The sequence below is a fragment of the Phascolarctos cinereus genome, unplaced genomic scaffold (assembly GCF_003287225.1).
Source record: "Phascolarctos cinereus isolate Bilbo 61053 unplaced genomic scaffold, phaCin_HiC Scaffold_7;HRSCAF=346, whole genome shotgun sequence".
NCBI lineage: Eukaryota > Metazoa > Chordata > Mammalia > Diprotodontia > Phascolarctidae > Phascolarctos > Phascolarctos cinereus.
In genome coordinates this window covers 49,694,910-49,712,651 of record NW_027556180.1, presented here as the reverse complement: position 1 = coordinate 49,712,651, position 17,742 = coordinate 49,694,910, and the positions used below count along the sequence as shown (strand labels likewise).

Sequence of the window (17,742 nt, the reverse complement as noted above, 5' to 3'; positions counted from 1 at the left end):
AGATGGAGGAAGATATGGGGTGACCATATGTGATTGTGCAATCCAGTCTGCTGGCACTGGCATTCCACCTCTACATTTGGCAAAGCCCTGTCTGACAATGTCCTCTAACAGCTTGAAGCAGTTCATCCACTCTAGTCAGCTATTACAGCTGATCCACTTTGCAGATGGAAGCTGGTAGGCTGGGTTCCCCAGCTCTTTTACATATCTCCACGTGCTATTCAGTCTCTGAAGTGCATTTGCCTGCCAGTGGGTTCCTGGATAACGCATCTGCAATTATAAACATTTTCCCAGGAACATATGCTGCTTCCTGGTTAAACCCTGTCAGGCATAACAGAAATCTCTTGTACCTTGAGGGAATTGAAACAGAGATTTGATTTTGATAAAGGAGATAGACTTTATGGTTTGAAAGAATGCCAAATCGTCTGGAAACTGTAGCAGATGTGCTGATAACTCAATGTTAGTGTTAACGTGAGTTCCTTGTAGACTCAGATGTAAGAACATCAAAAAAATGAGCCAAGATGTTGATGGCAGTTTAGGACCTAGGTTCAAATCCCACCTCAGACCCTACTTAGCTCATCTTTGCTAAGCCATTTGACCTCTTAAAGCCTCAGTTTCTACATCTATATCTACATGAGCAAAATATTTGGAGCATTATATCCATGTGGAGCCATTACTCAGAGGAGTGCCAGTGAAAATTAAGTAACTAAATAATATGAGACCTGGGTCACTGGATGCTCTCCAATGGCCAGTAGTGACTTGTCATCATCTATAATATGATGTTGTTGGAGCTTATGGCCTTCGATCTCTAGATCTATGCAACTGCCCCACCACCTTTGTCAAAATTATTAACACTAAGATTACTGCCATTACTATGAGCCTGTAAGAATAGTAGGTCCAGAAATATATGTTCACTCTAATAGCAAAAGAAACAATAGAAGAAACAATATTTATGTGCTTGCTATGTGCAAGGCACTGTCTTAGGCAACGAGGACATAGGAATGAAAATAAAATCATTCCTGCCCTAAAGAAGTTGAGGGATATCACATAGGATCATAGGAGTGAAGATTCAGAGCTAAAGGGAGCCTCAAAGGTCAAGTCCAATCTGCTCATTTTATGCATGAAAAAACTGAAGCTATTGGGGATTAATAATAATACCAGCATGGCCTTTTAACTTTTGTAAATATGATGTTATTTGATCCAGAGAAGTAGGTGATAGTCTTATCCCCATTTTACAGGTGAGGAAACTGAGACTGAGAGGTTAAATAATTTTCTCAGGATATGACAGCTAGAAAGCATATGAGGCAAGACTTGAGCCCAAGAGGTCCAACAGTGTCCTATCAATTATATCATGCTGTCTCTCAATGTACAAGTGTAAGTAAATACAGTATAGTGCAATGAAGAGGGAGAGAGCATATACAATTGGGGAAGGGATGGGTCAGGGAAGACTTGAGGGTGGAAGTGATGCTGAAGTGAGTCATGAAGGAAGGTAACGATTCAGTGGGGTATTGGAAATGGCTTCCACAAATGCAGGGAGGCAGGAGATGGGATGCTGAGTTTGGGAAATAGCTTTCATCCCACTTAGAATGCCTTTTCCATTCCTTTCCACTTACTCAATTTTGTCTATCTTTTGGGAGCCAACTCATATTTCACCGCTTTGGTGAAGCCTTCCCTAGTTAATCTAAGCCAGAACTGTGCATTGACCTAAACCAGATTAAAATGTGATTGGGAAATATTTAATAAAACCAATAAAAATGCAGTAGAACATAGATAACATTAATGTTTGGTTTTCTAAATCAATATGCAATCCTTATGTATGGTTTAATTGCACCCGTTTCTAATTGTGTTTGATGCCAGGATACTACACCATAGAATCTCTCCCTTCTCTGATCTCCATTAGTGTGTAATGTCTATTCCATTTATCTAGTACTTTTCTCTTTTTATGTCATCTCTCTTGTCTTCCAAACTAAATCGTAAAATTACTTGAAATCAGAGCCTGCTTTTCAAAAATGTTCATATTCCCTACATCACTTTGAGCTAATAGATACTGTATTTATTCTTGTTCACGTGAACCAGTTAATAACTGCAATAACTAATCAGCATGGAAGTCTAGGAGGCTTGACATTAGAGCTACAGTAGTCAGTGTCTCAATGGACTTACCATACCGTTGCTGTCCTGATAGGGAATATTTAAAAAAGCATGTTCTTACTGTAGATAAGCAGGTAGATTCACTCATTGTTGGTGGAGTTGCAAAATTGTAGGGATTGGGGTAGTTTTGTGTTTGTGTTTGGTTTTTGTTTGTTTTTGGTAGAGCAATCTGACAATCTATAATAAAAGTTATAAAAATCATCTTACCCTTTGAGACTATAATTCCATTGTTGGAAACATATTCTAAAAGTGTTATCATTACTATTAATTTGAAGCTAACTAGGGAAATAGTTATTGTCAAATAGCATTTTTTTTTTGTAATTAAAAACAAAACTGCAACCAATCTAAGTACCTGAGAATAAGGAAGTGGCTAGACAAATTGTTGTGAAGTCTTATAATGGCATAATGTAATAAAAATAAAACCAACTAATATGGGAGATACATTTTAAAAAGGGAAAGACCATCATATAACAATGCAAAGCAAAAATGATAAAAAGAAAAAGAGACCCAGAACAATAGAGTACACAGTAGGAGTAAACAGAGATAAAATACTAACTAAATATAATCAGATAATAGCAAAAAAAAGTGAATGGACAAAGAATTCTAATGGAAACTTATAATCATAAAAAGTTAAAAAAATCACGTGATATTTTTGTTGTAGAATTGAAATGAGTAGCAACTTGTACATAGCAGATTTGCGGTTTCATGTGCAATCACCTTTTTGTGGTAATGTATTATGTTTTTTGTTTTTTGGTTTGATTTGTTTTTGGCTAGGCAAGGGAGTTAAGTGACTTGCCTAGGGTCACATAGCTAGTGAGTGTGATGTGTGTGAGGCTGGATTTGAACTCAGGTCCTCCTGAGTCCAGGGCCGGTGCTCTATCCACTGTGCCACCTAGCTGCCCCCTGTTGTACTGTATTATGGAAATGCTTGCTTTATTCCATAAATTAAAAAATAAAATTTAATAATAAAGAGAAAAAAGCTGCACACAACAAAATGAAAAAAATTATGCCATTTTACATGTGAACATTAATTTGTTTATATTTAAATAGATGCAAAGTATGTTTATTTGTTTTTATATTTAAGACTGAGTCACTTATATAGCTTGGATTAATAACAATAGGTACTCAAATTCTTATCCCCTTCAAGACTTTTCTTACATTCTCATAATATTAATTCCCATAAAAGTCTAACTTTTAGTAATTTAAATACTTCTTCCCTTTATATGTTAACCAATAAAAACATAAATGATTTTATAAGTTACATGCATGGGACTGATATTGAATGTCTTCCACTGTAACTATTGGCCCAGTAACACCTGCATCTGTTTTCTTTTATATGTGGCTGAAAAACAGAGATTTCTATATGGTTCTGAGAAGAACAGATCATATAATTAACCCTTAATGGTAAATGAAATGATATTGATTTAATATCAGTGCATAAATATATTTTCACTGGCTAAACAAAATGAACCAGAAATAAATGTAAAATAGCAAATAAGCTTGATATGAATTATACTTTCCAAATTAATATCGTGTAGTGAAAGCAATAGTACAACTCAGGATTAGACCACAAAATTGTATAATTTTTATATTCCTTTTTTCATCAATAGGGAAGAATTAAAGAAAACACAAAAATCTTTACATCATTTTATAATCTGAAACTTATTTTTAATAGAATTCAAAAAAATTAGTGGAAAACCAAGTTAGCTACTGAATCCTTTTTCAACGTCTTAAGCATAAATTCATTTTGGGGAGGTGGGGGCTGGGGAAGTGGAGATCGTAGAAAGAGAAAAATAAAGACACCTGGCTCAAGCGTTCTAGACCAGGAGGGAGATTGACTGGTGGTGGGAGAGGTGGTAGTAATACTTGCTTCCTTGAATTCGAAGGCACAGTGGAACGACCATGATCAGGGTCAGGATAGCCTGGGAGAAAACCGGGAAAGCCTCGACTTTTCCGATACTGACCATCTGCAAGAGAATGGAAACCATATATACTTTTTAACAGTTGGGACACTGTTTTTGTTTTGAGGTGGGAGAATTCACTTGTTCTTTGTTCTAGTTTTAATTGAAGACTTAATGTGCCTGTCTTATCAATCTATAAAAGAAGTCTCAGCTGTCTGTCCATCATTCTCCCAGTTTATTAGGACTTCTATCAGGTATCCACTGAGCACCATAAAGGAGATGAGGCCTGAATTAGTTAACTATATTCTCCTTTCTAGTAATTCGGTAAAAGGTAACTCACATGGTTACATTACGTTAAGAAGGTCCTCTTGAAAGTCAAGAGTGACTGGAACATTCATTGCATGAAGAGGTATAGACAACGGTGGAGATTAAATGGTAGAAGTCTTTGGATTCCCAGAATCCCTAATGTATTCTACTTAGTTGCTGTGGACCAGAAGTCTCTCAGTATTCTATCCATGCTCTTGGACCCTTCCAATTTAAGGAACCATTTTCTTTCATTCCTTTAAGCCTTTTACCTTCTACAGCACTGGCAAATTTAATTTCTCTATCACTCTACAAACATATCCTCTTGGAATTTACACATAAAATTTAAAATTTGTATAGTGGCATATAAATGACAAAGTGCTTTCACATGTATTATCTTCTCTGTGTCATCAGTGACCTTGTGAGGTAGACCAGACAGCCCTGACTCATACCTCTCTCTGGACACCTCCTCTTTCTCCCTGTCTTCTGTATTCCCATACTGGAGAACTCTACCATGAAAGGTCCTGCTCTTCTTATTGGTGACTCTCTCCCAGAATTGCCATTTTAGAAAGGTATGCTTCACCTTCCTTCTGTATTCCTCCTTCTCTTCATCTGCCACATTGCCTGCTTCCTCCCCTATACCCTCCTACTTTCTACTTCCGCCTTATGTATTGTCTCTCTCCATTAGACCTAAGCTCCTTGAATGTAGAGAGTCTTGCTTTTTTAAAATATGTATCCCTAGTGCTTAACGCCATGTCTGTCCCATAGTAAACATTCAATAAATAAATATTTATGTAGCTATCAATTATATTGTTAATTATTGTATAAAATTGTTGTTGTCTTCAACCATTTGAAGGACTGCCATGCGCAAAAAAAATTAAACTCTTCTTCACCATAGCAAGTTTTCACAGCAATAGCAAATGAAATGAGAATTATTTGCCAAATAGGAAGAACCAAAACTAATATTGGTATCCCTGTGTACATGGTGGAAAATGCATTAATTACTGATGATAGCAGCATAGAGGGGGAATCTAGGTGGCACAATGGATAGAGCACCGGGTTTGTAGTCAGGAATATCTGAACTGAATAACCAAAGAAGTAGTAATCTTTCCATGCTCTTTCCACTCTACACATTTCTGTACCAATTTCATGAAAGAAAATTCTGTCAGAATCTACAATGCAATGAATATTTGAGATTGGAAGTTTCAAGAAAGGTAGGCTCAGCTGTCCAATACCAGTACATACCACAGAGCCAAATTCAGCCAGGAAGAGCTATGGGCAGAGTTAGGCTTTTGGTTAGGAGAAAACAAAACAAAACAAAATGAAATCCAGCTTCCTAATAATTGGAGCTTCCCAAAAGGGGAACAGGCTGCCTCAGCAGATGTTTTCCCTATGTTGAAACTGTTCAAGCAAAGAGTGGATAACCATTTGTTGAGAATGTCTTTTTGATGTATTAGTTGGCCTAAGTGGGTCACAGGTATCCTCCAGCTCTGAAATTCCATGATCCTAATTTTCTAGATGAGGAAACTGAGGCATAGAAATTTTAATTGGCTTGTCCATTGTCATTAACAGGCAGTAGAGAAGGCAAAATGCAGGATTAGAATATCACTCCTGGCTCATGGACCAGGTACAAAAATAACTGACATTTATATAAGACTTTAAAATTTGCAAAACACTTTACATAGATTGTAGATTTATATAGATTTAGATTTAGAAATGAAAAGGATTGTAGAGGTCATCTAGACCAACCCCCTTAATTTACAGATGAGAAAACTGTGGCTCAGAGAGGCAATGGACTTGGTCATTGCACACTAGTAGCAAACACCAAAGGCAGTACTTGAACTCAGGTCTTCCGACTTATACCCAGCCTTCTGTCAACTCTTCTGTGTGTAATATACTATGAAATAACTTTGCGAGGTAGGTACTAAAGATATTATATCCCTGTTTAATAAATGAAGAAACATGCTAAGAGGTTGTTTCTTAAAAGGCAAGATTTGAACCTCGATCTACCTAATTTAAAGTCCAGCCCTTTATCCATATAGGCAAATGATCATATAAAGACTTTGACATCCTTCCAAGTTCTTTGAAGGCAGATATCCTTGTCTCCATATTCTGAGCATCTGGAATGCTATGCATGTGTAACAGGTGTTTCTTCTAAACTAATTTCATCCTATATGTACTTATTTAATTATATGATGTCTTCCCCATTAGCATGTAAACTCTTTGGAGGAATGGACTGTTTTGTGTTTTTACCTTTCTTTGTTTTCCTAGCAGCTAGTAGGTCTGGGGAGATAGTGACCAATTAATACTTGTTAATTGATTTCTTAATAAAGATTTACTGAATGGTAGAGGGATGTAACCATTTTTATATACCACTTTAATTAGAATGGAATTCTATTTTTAAAATAATCCCTCAGACAGAACGTTATAGCTTCAGAATCTATTCAGCAGACCTGCAAAATCAAGTTGGAAAGTCCATTGCACTGTTTAAAGGGTCATCAGAGGTAACTTTGTCTTAATGGAAACAAGTTTTATCTTCTTAGTTATAAAATTTCAACTTTAGGGGACGTTCGGGTTTGACAAAGGTCTAACCTCTATTTAAGACTGTAGGGTGACTGAGTAATGAGTTATGAACTTCATAAAGGTTGATCCATTTAAAAAAACAAATTTCATAACTAGTCCATTGTCATCTTCATTTTTTTCAAAGTTTTTCCAGGTTATTTCAATTTAGATGCCTCCATTGTTTTTTTTTAAAGATTAATTGCATTTTGATTTATGTTTAACATGTATCAGTTCTTAAAGCAAGAAACCTGAGTATTCAGGCATTCTTCTATTTTGCATTTCCTTACTTCTTTAATATTTTGCCATTTTAGTTGTTATGTGTCAAGTGCATGCACACACGTGTGTGTGTGTGTGTGTGTGTGTGTGTGTGTAAGAGGGAGAGAAAGAGAGAAAGAGAGGAGGGGAAGGGGAGGCAAGAGATAGGAGAGGAGAGAATGGAAGGGAAGAGGACAGAAAGGAAGAGAAGAGAAGAGAAGAGAAGAGAAGAGAAGAGAAGAGAAGAGAAGAGAAGAGAAGAGAAGAGAAGAGAAGAGAAGACAAGACAAGACAAGAGAAGACAAGAGAAGACAAGAGAAGACAAGAGAAGACAAAAAGGAGATGAGAAGATTGTAGGACAGAATAGAGGGTTAAAATGGATTATTATCAGGGAGCTAACAGATGTACAAAAGTCAGTTCACTTCCCCACTTTTGTATCAATCCATTAGCAATTCTGTTCTGGTCCATAGTATCACTTAGTTATTCCTAGTCTAGGCAAGACTCAGTTGATCTGGAACTAGGATTAAATTTTGGAAGCACCTTAAATTCTGTGCTGAACCTGAAACAAAGGTGCTTTTTCTATCAACAATGTAGGTTTCAATATGGACAGTGCTATCTATGCTGGTTCAGCTCACCAGGGGACAATTATTTCTACGATCTATTTAGGGCTTGGTCTCTCCCCAGAAAGGAGGCAGATGCCAAAAAGGTTACTTGTGGAATATTATAATATGAGTTGGATGAGTTTCAGAGTCTAGCAAACCCAATGTAATGAGCAATACATCAGTGAAAAACAATGAATAACTAGCTGCATTGGCCCCTGGAAAACTCTGAAACTGTTACTCTCCTTGTGGAAACCAACCATTTGTTTCTCTGTCTAAAGGGTCTTTAAACATCCATTACTTTGGGTATGTGGTTTGCTAGTAGTTATGACTATTACAACTTTTGGATATCTGTTGCAGGCATTTGTGACCATCCCTGCAGTGCTAGCGTACTATCTTAGAAGGATAGTCATAGGAAAGCTTCAATAGTGTCAGCACACTCAAGGATACTACTTACCAGTATTTTGCTGCCTAATTTAGCCTCTCTCTCTTTCTTTGATTCTCTGTCTCCATATCTCTCTATCTCTGTGTGCATATGTGCATGTGTGTGTGTGCATGTGTGTGTGTATGCATGTGTGTGTGTATGTGTGTGTGTGTGTGTGTGTGTGTGTAGGGGTAGGGTTTAAAAATGTCACCACCAGGAGTGGAAGAAGGGCATTTAAAACATTATTAACTAGCATCACTTCTGTGCCCTTACTGGTTCATCATTCATCTCCTCAAACATAGCTCTGTCTTGGGCCTTCTCTTTCCACATTCTCCCTTGAAAATCCCCCCTGCTCTCATTGGGTCAATCAGTTATCACCTCTTCACTGAGAACATATATCCAGCCCAACCTTCCCCCTGAACTCCAGTCTCGTGTCTCCAAATGTCAGTTGAACATCACCTAGATGGATGACAAGAACATCAAACTGAAAAGCTTGGTGGCCCAGTATGTCATACAGTGATGGACTCAGGGGCAGGTACACCTGAGTTCAAATCTGACCTTAGATACTTACTAGCTGTGTAACCTTGGGCAAGTCATCTAACCTCTCCTAGCTTGTTTCCTCATCTGTAAAATGGAAATAATAGCATCTACCCTCCAGGATTTTTAGGAGAAACAAATGAAATAACAAATTGAAGTACTTTGTAAACCTTAAGGTACTATAGAGATATTGTTATTGTTAGCATATCCAATACTGACCTCACCTCTCCCCAGCAAAAACAACAAAAAACCTGGTACATTTTCCAAATTTTCCTTTTTCTGTGGACATTATTACTCTCTTCTCAGTCACTCGTCTTCAAAGCCTGCCGTCTTTCATTCTTCCCCCTCTCCCTCACTACCTACCCTCTCCAATCTGTTTCTATCTCTACAATAGCTTTCTGATCTGTCCCCTTCTCTCTACCCACAATGCTACTACCCTGGTTCATGCTCTTGTGATTTCTCAACTACACTATTGTAATAGTCTTTAACTGATTTGCCTACCTCCAGTCTTCCCTGCAATTTTTCCTTCACCTCGATGCCAACGCCATCTTTGTAAAACTCAGGTCTGAACAGATCCTGCTCCAAAGGCATCAGTATCTTCCTTTCGTCAGTAAGTTAAAATCGATTGTGGCATCAGATCCTATTTACCCTGGCATTTGCCCCCCGCCCCCAATGTGGCTCCAACCTGCCTTTGCAACCTTATTTTATCACATTGTTCTCTTTCATGTATGCCATGTTTCAGACAAGCTTCTGGACACAAGCTGTTCTGCATCCTCTTTGGACTTATGTAGATTCCTTTCAATTCTTGGAATTCGCTCTTCCCCTATCTCAGCCTTTCAGAACTATCAAAGCTCAGATCCTTTTATTACCAGCTCCATGAACTCTTTCTTGATCCATCAATCTCTTCTATTTCCTAGATGGGTTTACTATGGACCTCTCCTTGCCCCATTACTCCCTAGTCTGTGCTATATCCATAGTCACCAGAAGCCTTGTGGGTATTAGCCATTTGTCTGTTTTTCTCAGGATCCTTGGGCCAGCTGGTTATCATTCACCCATTGGCTCTGACACCAGCAGAAGGTTTAGCTGAATTCTGATGTGAGTCTAGTGGTGTATGCATGTATATCAATCAAATCATTGGTTTCTCTTATAATTTTCAACTAAATGGCTCTGTACAAAGGAGCACTATTTTAACAAGCAGTTTAATTGGATTAGAGTAAAAGGTAATAAAATGGGGGAAAATTCCTCAAATGTAACATGAACTGTATAGTCCATTTGATACCAAGTCCAACCCACTAGACAGCAAAAAGCCCACTTGGATCAGCATCCATTTTCCTCTGGCAATAGTCTTTTCTGCTAAGGTCTGAGTTATATGATCAAGTCATTTACCTCTTTGGGCCTCAGTTTCCTAGTTTAGTAAAAGGAATGATAAATTTGAATGTTGAGAACTCAGAATAAAATCCTGCTCCTGCCATTCTACTAGCCATGTGTCCTTACATATCACTTCACCTTTTTTTAGCCCCCAGTTTCCTCATCTGTAAAATGGGCTGATCTAGATAATCTTTATACTTGCTTTCAACTCTGAATCCTATAATCCTATAATGATTATGGGCTTTAAAGTCCTTTTAAATCTAAAATACTGTGATTCTATCATTAAGTTGAACTGCTCCCAAGAAAGATAGAAATTTGTCTCCTAAAAATTCATGGGAAAATGGAAATGTCAATCTAACCTAAGTTCTCAATGTAAACATTTTTAATTAATCTAGACCTTCTATCACTCTAATCCATTTAAGTTGTACTGGGGTCCACAAGTCTCTAAACAGAGATGTACATTTTCCATGTGCTACAATAGTTTCAGCCCATTGCAATATGTTACCAATACAGGAATATCCATTTTCAGTTGCTAGTCTTCCCTTTAAGTCTGAAGTCCCAAGCTAGATCGTTTCCATTTATTTGAATATTGTAACTTTTTCTGGTGGATTGATGATATTTTGATCTTAATCTTCCTTTCCAGCCCCTGGTTTCTTCAAAGTCTTAGACCACCAGAAGAAGAAGGAAATTCTTTGAATTCCTGTCTTGCTTTGAATTTCTATCTACTGTTTTAAAAATGTATAACTACCTTATAAATATTTTATATACTCTGCAACACTTTACCTCACAGTCCACAGTTGTTCCTCTACCTTGTGTTTTGTGAAGTTGAGAAGTGTTTGGGACCAAGTGTGGGTGTCAGGCTCGAATAAAAGCAAAAAAGCCTTGTTACATCTCCTTCCACAGCTACCCAATATCCCACTCCCTTTCTCAATTTAAAATATATAAAACTGAAGCACAGCTGTATAAAAAATTCATGATTTTCCTGGTTTAAGTGTGTTTTACATTTTGTTTGATTCTGCAAGTGCTACTTGAGAGCAAGACTGTTCTCAGCTTTGAAGGAAATGGAAAGCTTACTCTCAAGCGTTTCATGTTAAATTCACAAAAGAAGCTATTTGGTTAAGAAAAAAATGCCATAAACAATCAGTAAATATGCCATAAGTCCAAGTTAGGTTTTTGTCAACTTGTGGGCCTCATCATCTTATTTGTAATTAGGTTAGAAGTTTCTCCCCAAGTGTCCTAATTGTATCTCGTCATGATAAAAAATTTTCTTTAGAGCCTGGGGTCTAGTAGTTTCTGATAATAGGATGAAAAATTATACAATGATCGCATTTCTTATACTTTCCATGGGGGGTATTAGCAAGAATGCACCTCATTACTTTCCTACAAATAAAAAAAGAGCATCCCTAGTCTTCTGAAAGCAGATCCAAAGTCACAAGCACTAATGATATTTCTATAGCGTTTCAGGGACAATAAAAACAAACTTTGTTGGGGGTAGCAGGAGTGTGTAGGAAAAGCACACTCAACATTCTTCATCAGTTTGCTTAAAATAAGACCAAGATTTTCACTTTGCTTGTAACATTTGATTTATGGCACAAGAGACTTAAAAGCTTCTTCCACTATACCTTGGCAGTGTTTAGCTGTGGTTTATCAAATCCAGTTGTCTCCAGCAAAAGACAACACTCACTGACTTCATAAAAGTAAATAGCTCGGTACTAATGAGGACCAGCTCATCTCTTCCTCCTCTCTTCTGCTGGTATTCAAAGGACCAAAAAAGGATGTGTGTGTGTGTGTGTGTGTGTGTGTGTGTGTGTGTGTGTATATATATATATATATATATATATATATATATATATGTATATATATATATATATATATATATATATATATATATATATATTTCAAAATTGGAGAATGCTCCCCCCACCCCTTAACACTTTCTAACATCTACATAGAAGGCAATGTACAAATACCTTTAACCTTGGAATTTCTAACTGACTGGTTGTCATTTAATGTAGTTTCATCTAGTGTTGTTTTGAGAAGTCCTTCTTATTAATGCAATACTCCAACCATTGCAAACATTGTTCCTATCTGAACATTTTCATTTTACTAGGAACAATTTTAGATAGCACTGCAACCATTCTAAAGGTGAAACAATAGCTTTTTTTAAGTCAATTTTTTCTCTAACTAGCTATAGCATGTCTGTGATCACCTTAAAGAAATCAAGATAGGAGGAGAAATATTTACTAGAATTTTATATACATTATACACATATATATATATATGTACACACACACATACAGATTTGTATATATACATAGACATATATATATGTCTGTGTGTGTACATATATATATATGTGTTATATATATATATGTGTTATATATATATATGTGTTATATATATATATATATATATATATATATATATATATATTTCCCCCCCCCCCATGTGCTTACCTTGAGAGGCCATGAAGATGTCTGAGTCACCTCTTCAAAGGGAGCCAGGTTAAAAGGAATGGCTTTTCTTGTTGCAGCAATGAGAGAAAACACAGCATGTGTAAAACTTCAGAAGGTGTCTGTCTACCTCTTGTCAGCTTACAAAATAACTGAAGAAGTGAGTGCCTTGCTCCGGTTCCCAAATGTTGCACTTTATGAGCGTGGACAACAGGGGGAGATGATGATGCTATCTTATACAGTAAACATGACTGAAAGTCATCTGATACTTTGGTGGCAGGAGGAAGAATTCAGAACCCATATAAATGAGGAAATAGTAGAGTACAAACTGCTTCTCAGAAAAAGACTCCATCTCACCCTAGCTTTTCTTCTGACAATTACATGGGTGTGTGTGTGTGTGTGTGTGTGTGTGTGTGTGTGTGTATTTTTCCATTCACATTATGAGATTGGAATGGTTTTTTTTATTTCTAATTTTTGGGCTACATAGATTACTTCCTCAAGTCTGCTTCTTGTAATGAAGTATCTAGATGGCTTGCCAATTCTAAATGTATTTTCAAAATATAGAAAATAAAACAGTACCTATAAAATTACCCATATTCTTTTTAATTTGCTGTTTTATTATGAACTAAAAAATTACCTTAGATGTCTTCTAATCTAAGTTGTACCTGACCAAGACTCTTATGAACTTCACCTTTATTTTTTCTCTCCAGAGGAAGACGACTTTTCAATTATTTTAGATTCAGAAATGGAGTCTACTTTTTTTAAATGGTTTTGGCTCATTTCAGACAATAATAGACACTTTAAAATACAGAACTCTAGTAACTTACAAATCAATAGGTAGAGCCTCTAATTACCTACATTGTGCATTGAAAGAAAGGGGACTATAACCTTGACCTGGGAGCTCATATTTCTAGCGCAGGTGACTAAGTCACCATGGAGATGATGCTCACCTGGTTTATTGTACTGACAAACATGATTTACAGCTGTTGGACTGGGAGAACCCACTGCAGTATCAGCAACATTTTAACACAGAAAAATTTCAGGCTGTCACTTTAATAATGTAAGTCAAATTGATATTCTCATGTCCTTCTGTCTCTCTCTCTCTCTCTCTCTCTCTCTCTCTCTCTCTCTCACTCTCTATCTCCTCTCTCTCCTACATTTAAAAGTAAAGACAATAACTGCAAAATTCAGAAAATTTACTTCTAAATAAAGAAAACAAACTAAAAGGAAATAATTACTATAATAACTTATATTTGTATAGAAGTATAGAATTTAGCATGGAACTTTACATATGTACTTTCATTTGAATAACACTCAGCAGTTTAGGCAGCCTTAAGTATTGCTTGTGGTGGGCTATTGTTTGAGTGTCACTGAATCAGGATGTCACAACCTTGACTCTCAGCTTTGTTTTGAGCAGGATTTGTCTTTGTACCCAGAATGCCTAGCATATATTGGATATTTAATCAATTCTTGTTGATTGGCTGGGCCAATTAACAAGGTGCTTAGCATACAAATCAGAGGCTTCTCAACTTTTCTGATGCCAGTATGAAGTAATGAAGTAATAGTTCAGCTCCTACCACAAATATTCTAAATTCAATTCATTTCCTTCCAATTCATTTCAGTTCACCAAGTGCATTTTAACTCCCTTTTATGAGTAAAATACTTGCTCTACTTGCGTTTCCATGACATTGGTTTTGGGCTTTCCAAAGCCAAAACTAAAACTGAGTTCAAGGCAACATTCACTTAGAGCAAGGAAATATAGCAGCCACAGCTCTTGTACCATTACTCTCTACCTGCCTAGCCTCCTATGGCAGGTTCATTGCCCAAAAAGCTGCCCTTGTCAACAACCAAGCAGGGGCATCTGGTTTCATGATATCACCCTCCTTGGCAGCATAGGATTGTCTCTTCTGCCATGTTCCACTGTGCCACTTGGCTTCAATACTCAAAGATTAAATGACTCCTTTTGTTGCTAATGGATTTTTATCTTTTTTTTTTTTATTATTTGTAAGTGTCTCGAAGTCCAGTACATCTGTCAACTTCCATAAAAGAGGGCTGCCTCATAAGGTCCAGAATCATATAGTGTTGATTCTTATACCTCTCTCTTCCTCAATAATGAGGATTTTCTGGCATTTTGGGAAAATGTAGCATACAGGATAGAGCCTACTTAGTACGGATTCATAAGAGGAACTCAAAGTATTATAGACCACAGAAATCATGTGGTTCACACCATGCTTAAGCAGAAATTCTTTCAATGACATTCCCAATTTGTCATTTCTTCCTGCCAGATGTTGTATTGTTAGCCCATCCCACCTCCCCCAAGGACCTAACCCCGTATCTTAAACGTAGTATAACATATGTGTTGCATTGAACGGTTGAAAACTGAACACCCACTGTGTACAAGGCTCTATAAAGAATGCAAACGTGAATAAGGAAAACCTCTACCCTCTAGGAGCTTATAATTAAATGGGATTATAAAGGAAACCCAGAAAAACTACAAAACACAACCGAATATGAACAGTGACATGAATAGTGCAGAGGGCTATGAGGATACAGAGGAAGAGTGAGAACAAATTTGGTTGAGAGGGCCAGGGAAGGCTTCGTGAAGGAGGTAGCCTTTTTCTGGGTAGGTTGGATAGAATTTTGGTAGGTAGAGATGCAGATAGAGGATATTGTAGGGAGCAGAAAAAGCAGGAACAATGCAACAAAAATTTACTAAATACCTATTGAATACAAGACCCTTATCTTTTTGGTTTTTGCTAGAGAAAAGCAGATTGGGTCTATCAAAAAGTAGGTAAGTATTGTGGGACAATGACACCCTTGCTCTGAAAGCTCTAGAGACTTTATTGCTTCTAGGCTAAACTACTATGATTGGCATTTAAAGACCTTTATAATATGGTGCCGATCTATTATTCCACATTCATGTCATAGCATTCCTTTTATACCCACCCACCCCACCCCCAATTCCATGTGCACAAAATTCCATGTGCATTGGAAACTCTCCATGCTTATGACAGTCTCCTTCTTAACCTCTGCCTTCTGGAACCCCTAGGTTTCAGGATTTAGCATAGGTGTCACTCCCTTTGAGAAACTCTCCTTGATCATTCCCCCCTCCCTTAGTAACCTCTCCTCAAATCATTTTGCATAAATGCTGTGTTTTTTGTGGACAATTTACACAACAGAATAGAAAAGGCTCCAGGGCAGGGGGCTTGCGCCTTTAGGTTTTCATTCCCATTGCCTAGCATAGTTGTTGCTGTTGTTTGTTGTTGAAGAGGACCACAATGACATCAATGATGTCAAGCACCAAAGAAGTGCTTAATCAAGTCTCTTTGATTGCTCAGTTGTGGTGGACTTTAAATGCCATGCTAAAAGGTATTGATTTCATTCCTCGGGCCGCGCCAGACCACTGAAGATGTTCAAGCAGGAGAACGACGATGGGAACTGAGCTCTAGGGAAATTAATCTTGAAGAATTTTTATTTATTTGTTTTAGGGTGATGTGGGTAGGAGAGACGGGCTGCAGAGGGAACAGTTAGGAGTCCATTATAATAGTTTGTCTGAATAGTAAGCAACCCCTTTATTCAAAGGCATTACGATAACTCCCAGTGTTCAGGTGAAATGTATTGCAGAATGTGGATTTAGGGTTGAAGGGACGCTAGAGGCTGTTCAATTTCAGCCTCTCATTTTACAGATTAGAAAATTAAGATCCAGGTTTTGACTTGCCCAGTGTCACACAGCTTGCAAGTATTGCTGCTATATACTACTTGCAATGAATTAATACTAATATGGTAATGAAGGTCCTTTAACTTCTCTGAGCCTCAGTTTATATAAAAGGAATGAATTGGACTAAAGGATCTCTATGGTCACTTCCAGTTCTAAAATTTAATGATTCCTATGAAATTCATCATTCCCTCCCTTCCCCCAACAATGATTCCCTGCCCCTTCTGTCTGGCTGGAAAACTCACTGTCATATTTGACCCATCTCTGTCCCTTATCTCCATTTCCAAATAGCAGCCAAGTACTATTAATTCCTCCTTTTCGTTCCCATTGCACTTTATTCCAGGCTCTTATTTGTCACAGGGTCCTGTCATAGACTCCTGAAGAGCTTCCCAGCTTCCAGTTTCTCATACCTTGAACCTCTTTTCATGCTGTCGGCAGATTTGCCTTTGGTGAGTGATTTCCTTCTCAATTCAGCCTTCAGTTTTCCTCATCTATAAAATGTCAGGATTGGACTACATGGTCCTTAAAGTCCCTTCAGGTTCTTACATTTTGTGATTTCTTTTTTTCTTTTTGAGTCTCCCTAATGATTAGCTCTATCACATCATTCCACCACTCAAACATCTTCAATAGGTCCTTAGTGATCTACAAATGGACCCTAAAAATTCAACCCCAGCAGGAGAAGCCCACTGCTATTGGGTTCCAACTAACTTTTGCAACTGAATCTTTCATTATTCCTTTTCACATATGCTTTGTTTCAACCAAATTACACATTACTTGCTGTGTGTTTCCACCTCACTACCTTTGCTAACACCATTTGTTATGCCTGGCAAGCCCTTCTTCCATATGTATCAGCTGAAACCCATCCTTTAAAAACCAGTTCAAATGTACCCATCTCCTAGAAACTTCACCCAACTCTCATTTAGAATTCAATTCAGCAAACCCTAAGCACCTATTTAATGCAGAGCATTACTCAGCTGTCAGTGTAATTTTACTAAAGCATAGGTGCATCCACATTTATTGCTCCCCTATTTGATAGCGCTTCTTAGTACTTCCAGGAACAAATGCAAAATCCTCTATTTGGCCTTTAAAGCCCTTCACCAACTAGGCCCTTGCTTTCTACTCACACTTCACTCCTCTCTCTGCAGTCCATGATCCATGGATCCTGGCTTTCATGGTGCTCCTTACACACAGTACTCTAGCTTCCCCTTCCATGCATTTGCTCTGTCCGTCTCCACTCTCCTGGAATGCTCTCTCTCCCTTCTGGGTTTCCTGGTTCCCTTCAATGTTCATCTCAAATCCTACCTTCTGTAGGAGGCTGATCTTTGTCCCCTGTGCAGTTAGTGCATTCCTTTCTCCAAAGATAACCTTCTATTTACATTGTGTATATCTTATGTTCAGTTATTTGTTTATTGTTCTCTCAAATAGAATGTGAGATACTTGAGGGCAAGGTCCAGATATTTGCCATTATTTTTATCCCAGC

The 17,742-nt window shown here is 37.5% G+C and overlaps 1 protein-coding gene across 1 annotated transcript in view; it reads right to left on the bottom strand.

Annotated features, from left to right (window-relative positions):
• Nucleotides 1-12,563, bottom strand: part of PLSCR5 (phospholipid scramblase family member 5) — a 37,219-nt gene extending 24,656 nt beyond the window's left edge. The window contains exons 1-2 of the mRNA XM_020980937.2: nucleotides 12,551-12,563; nucleotides 3,949-4,112 (exon numbers count right to left, since the gene is read on the bottom strand). Coding sequence (XP_020836596.1) covers nucleotides 3,949-4,112; nucleotides 12,551-12,563 — 177 coding nt within the window. The remainder of the gene's footprint in view (nucleotides 1-3,948; nucleotides 4,113-12,550) is intronic.
• Nucleotides 12,564-17,742: the final 5,179 nt, after the last annotated feature.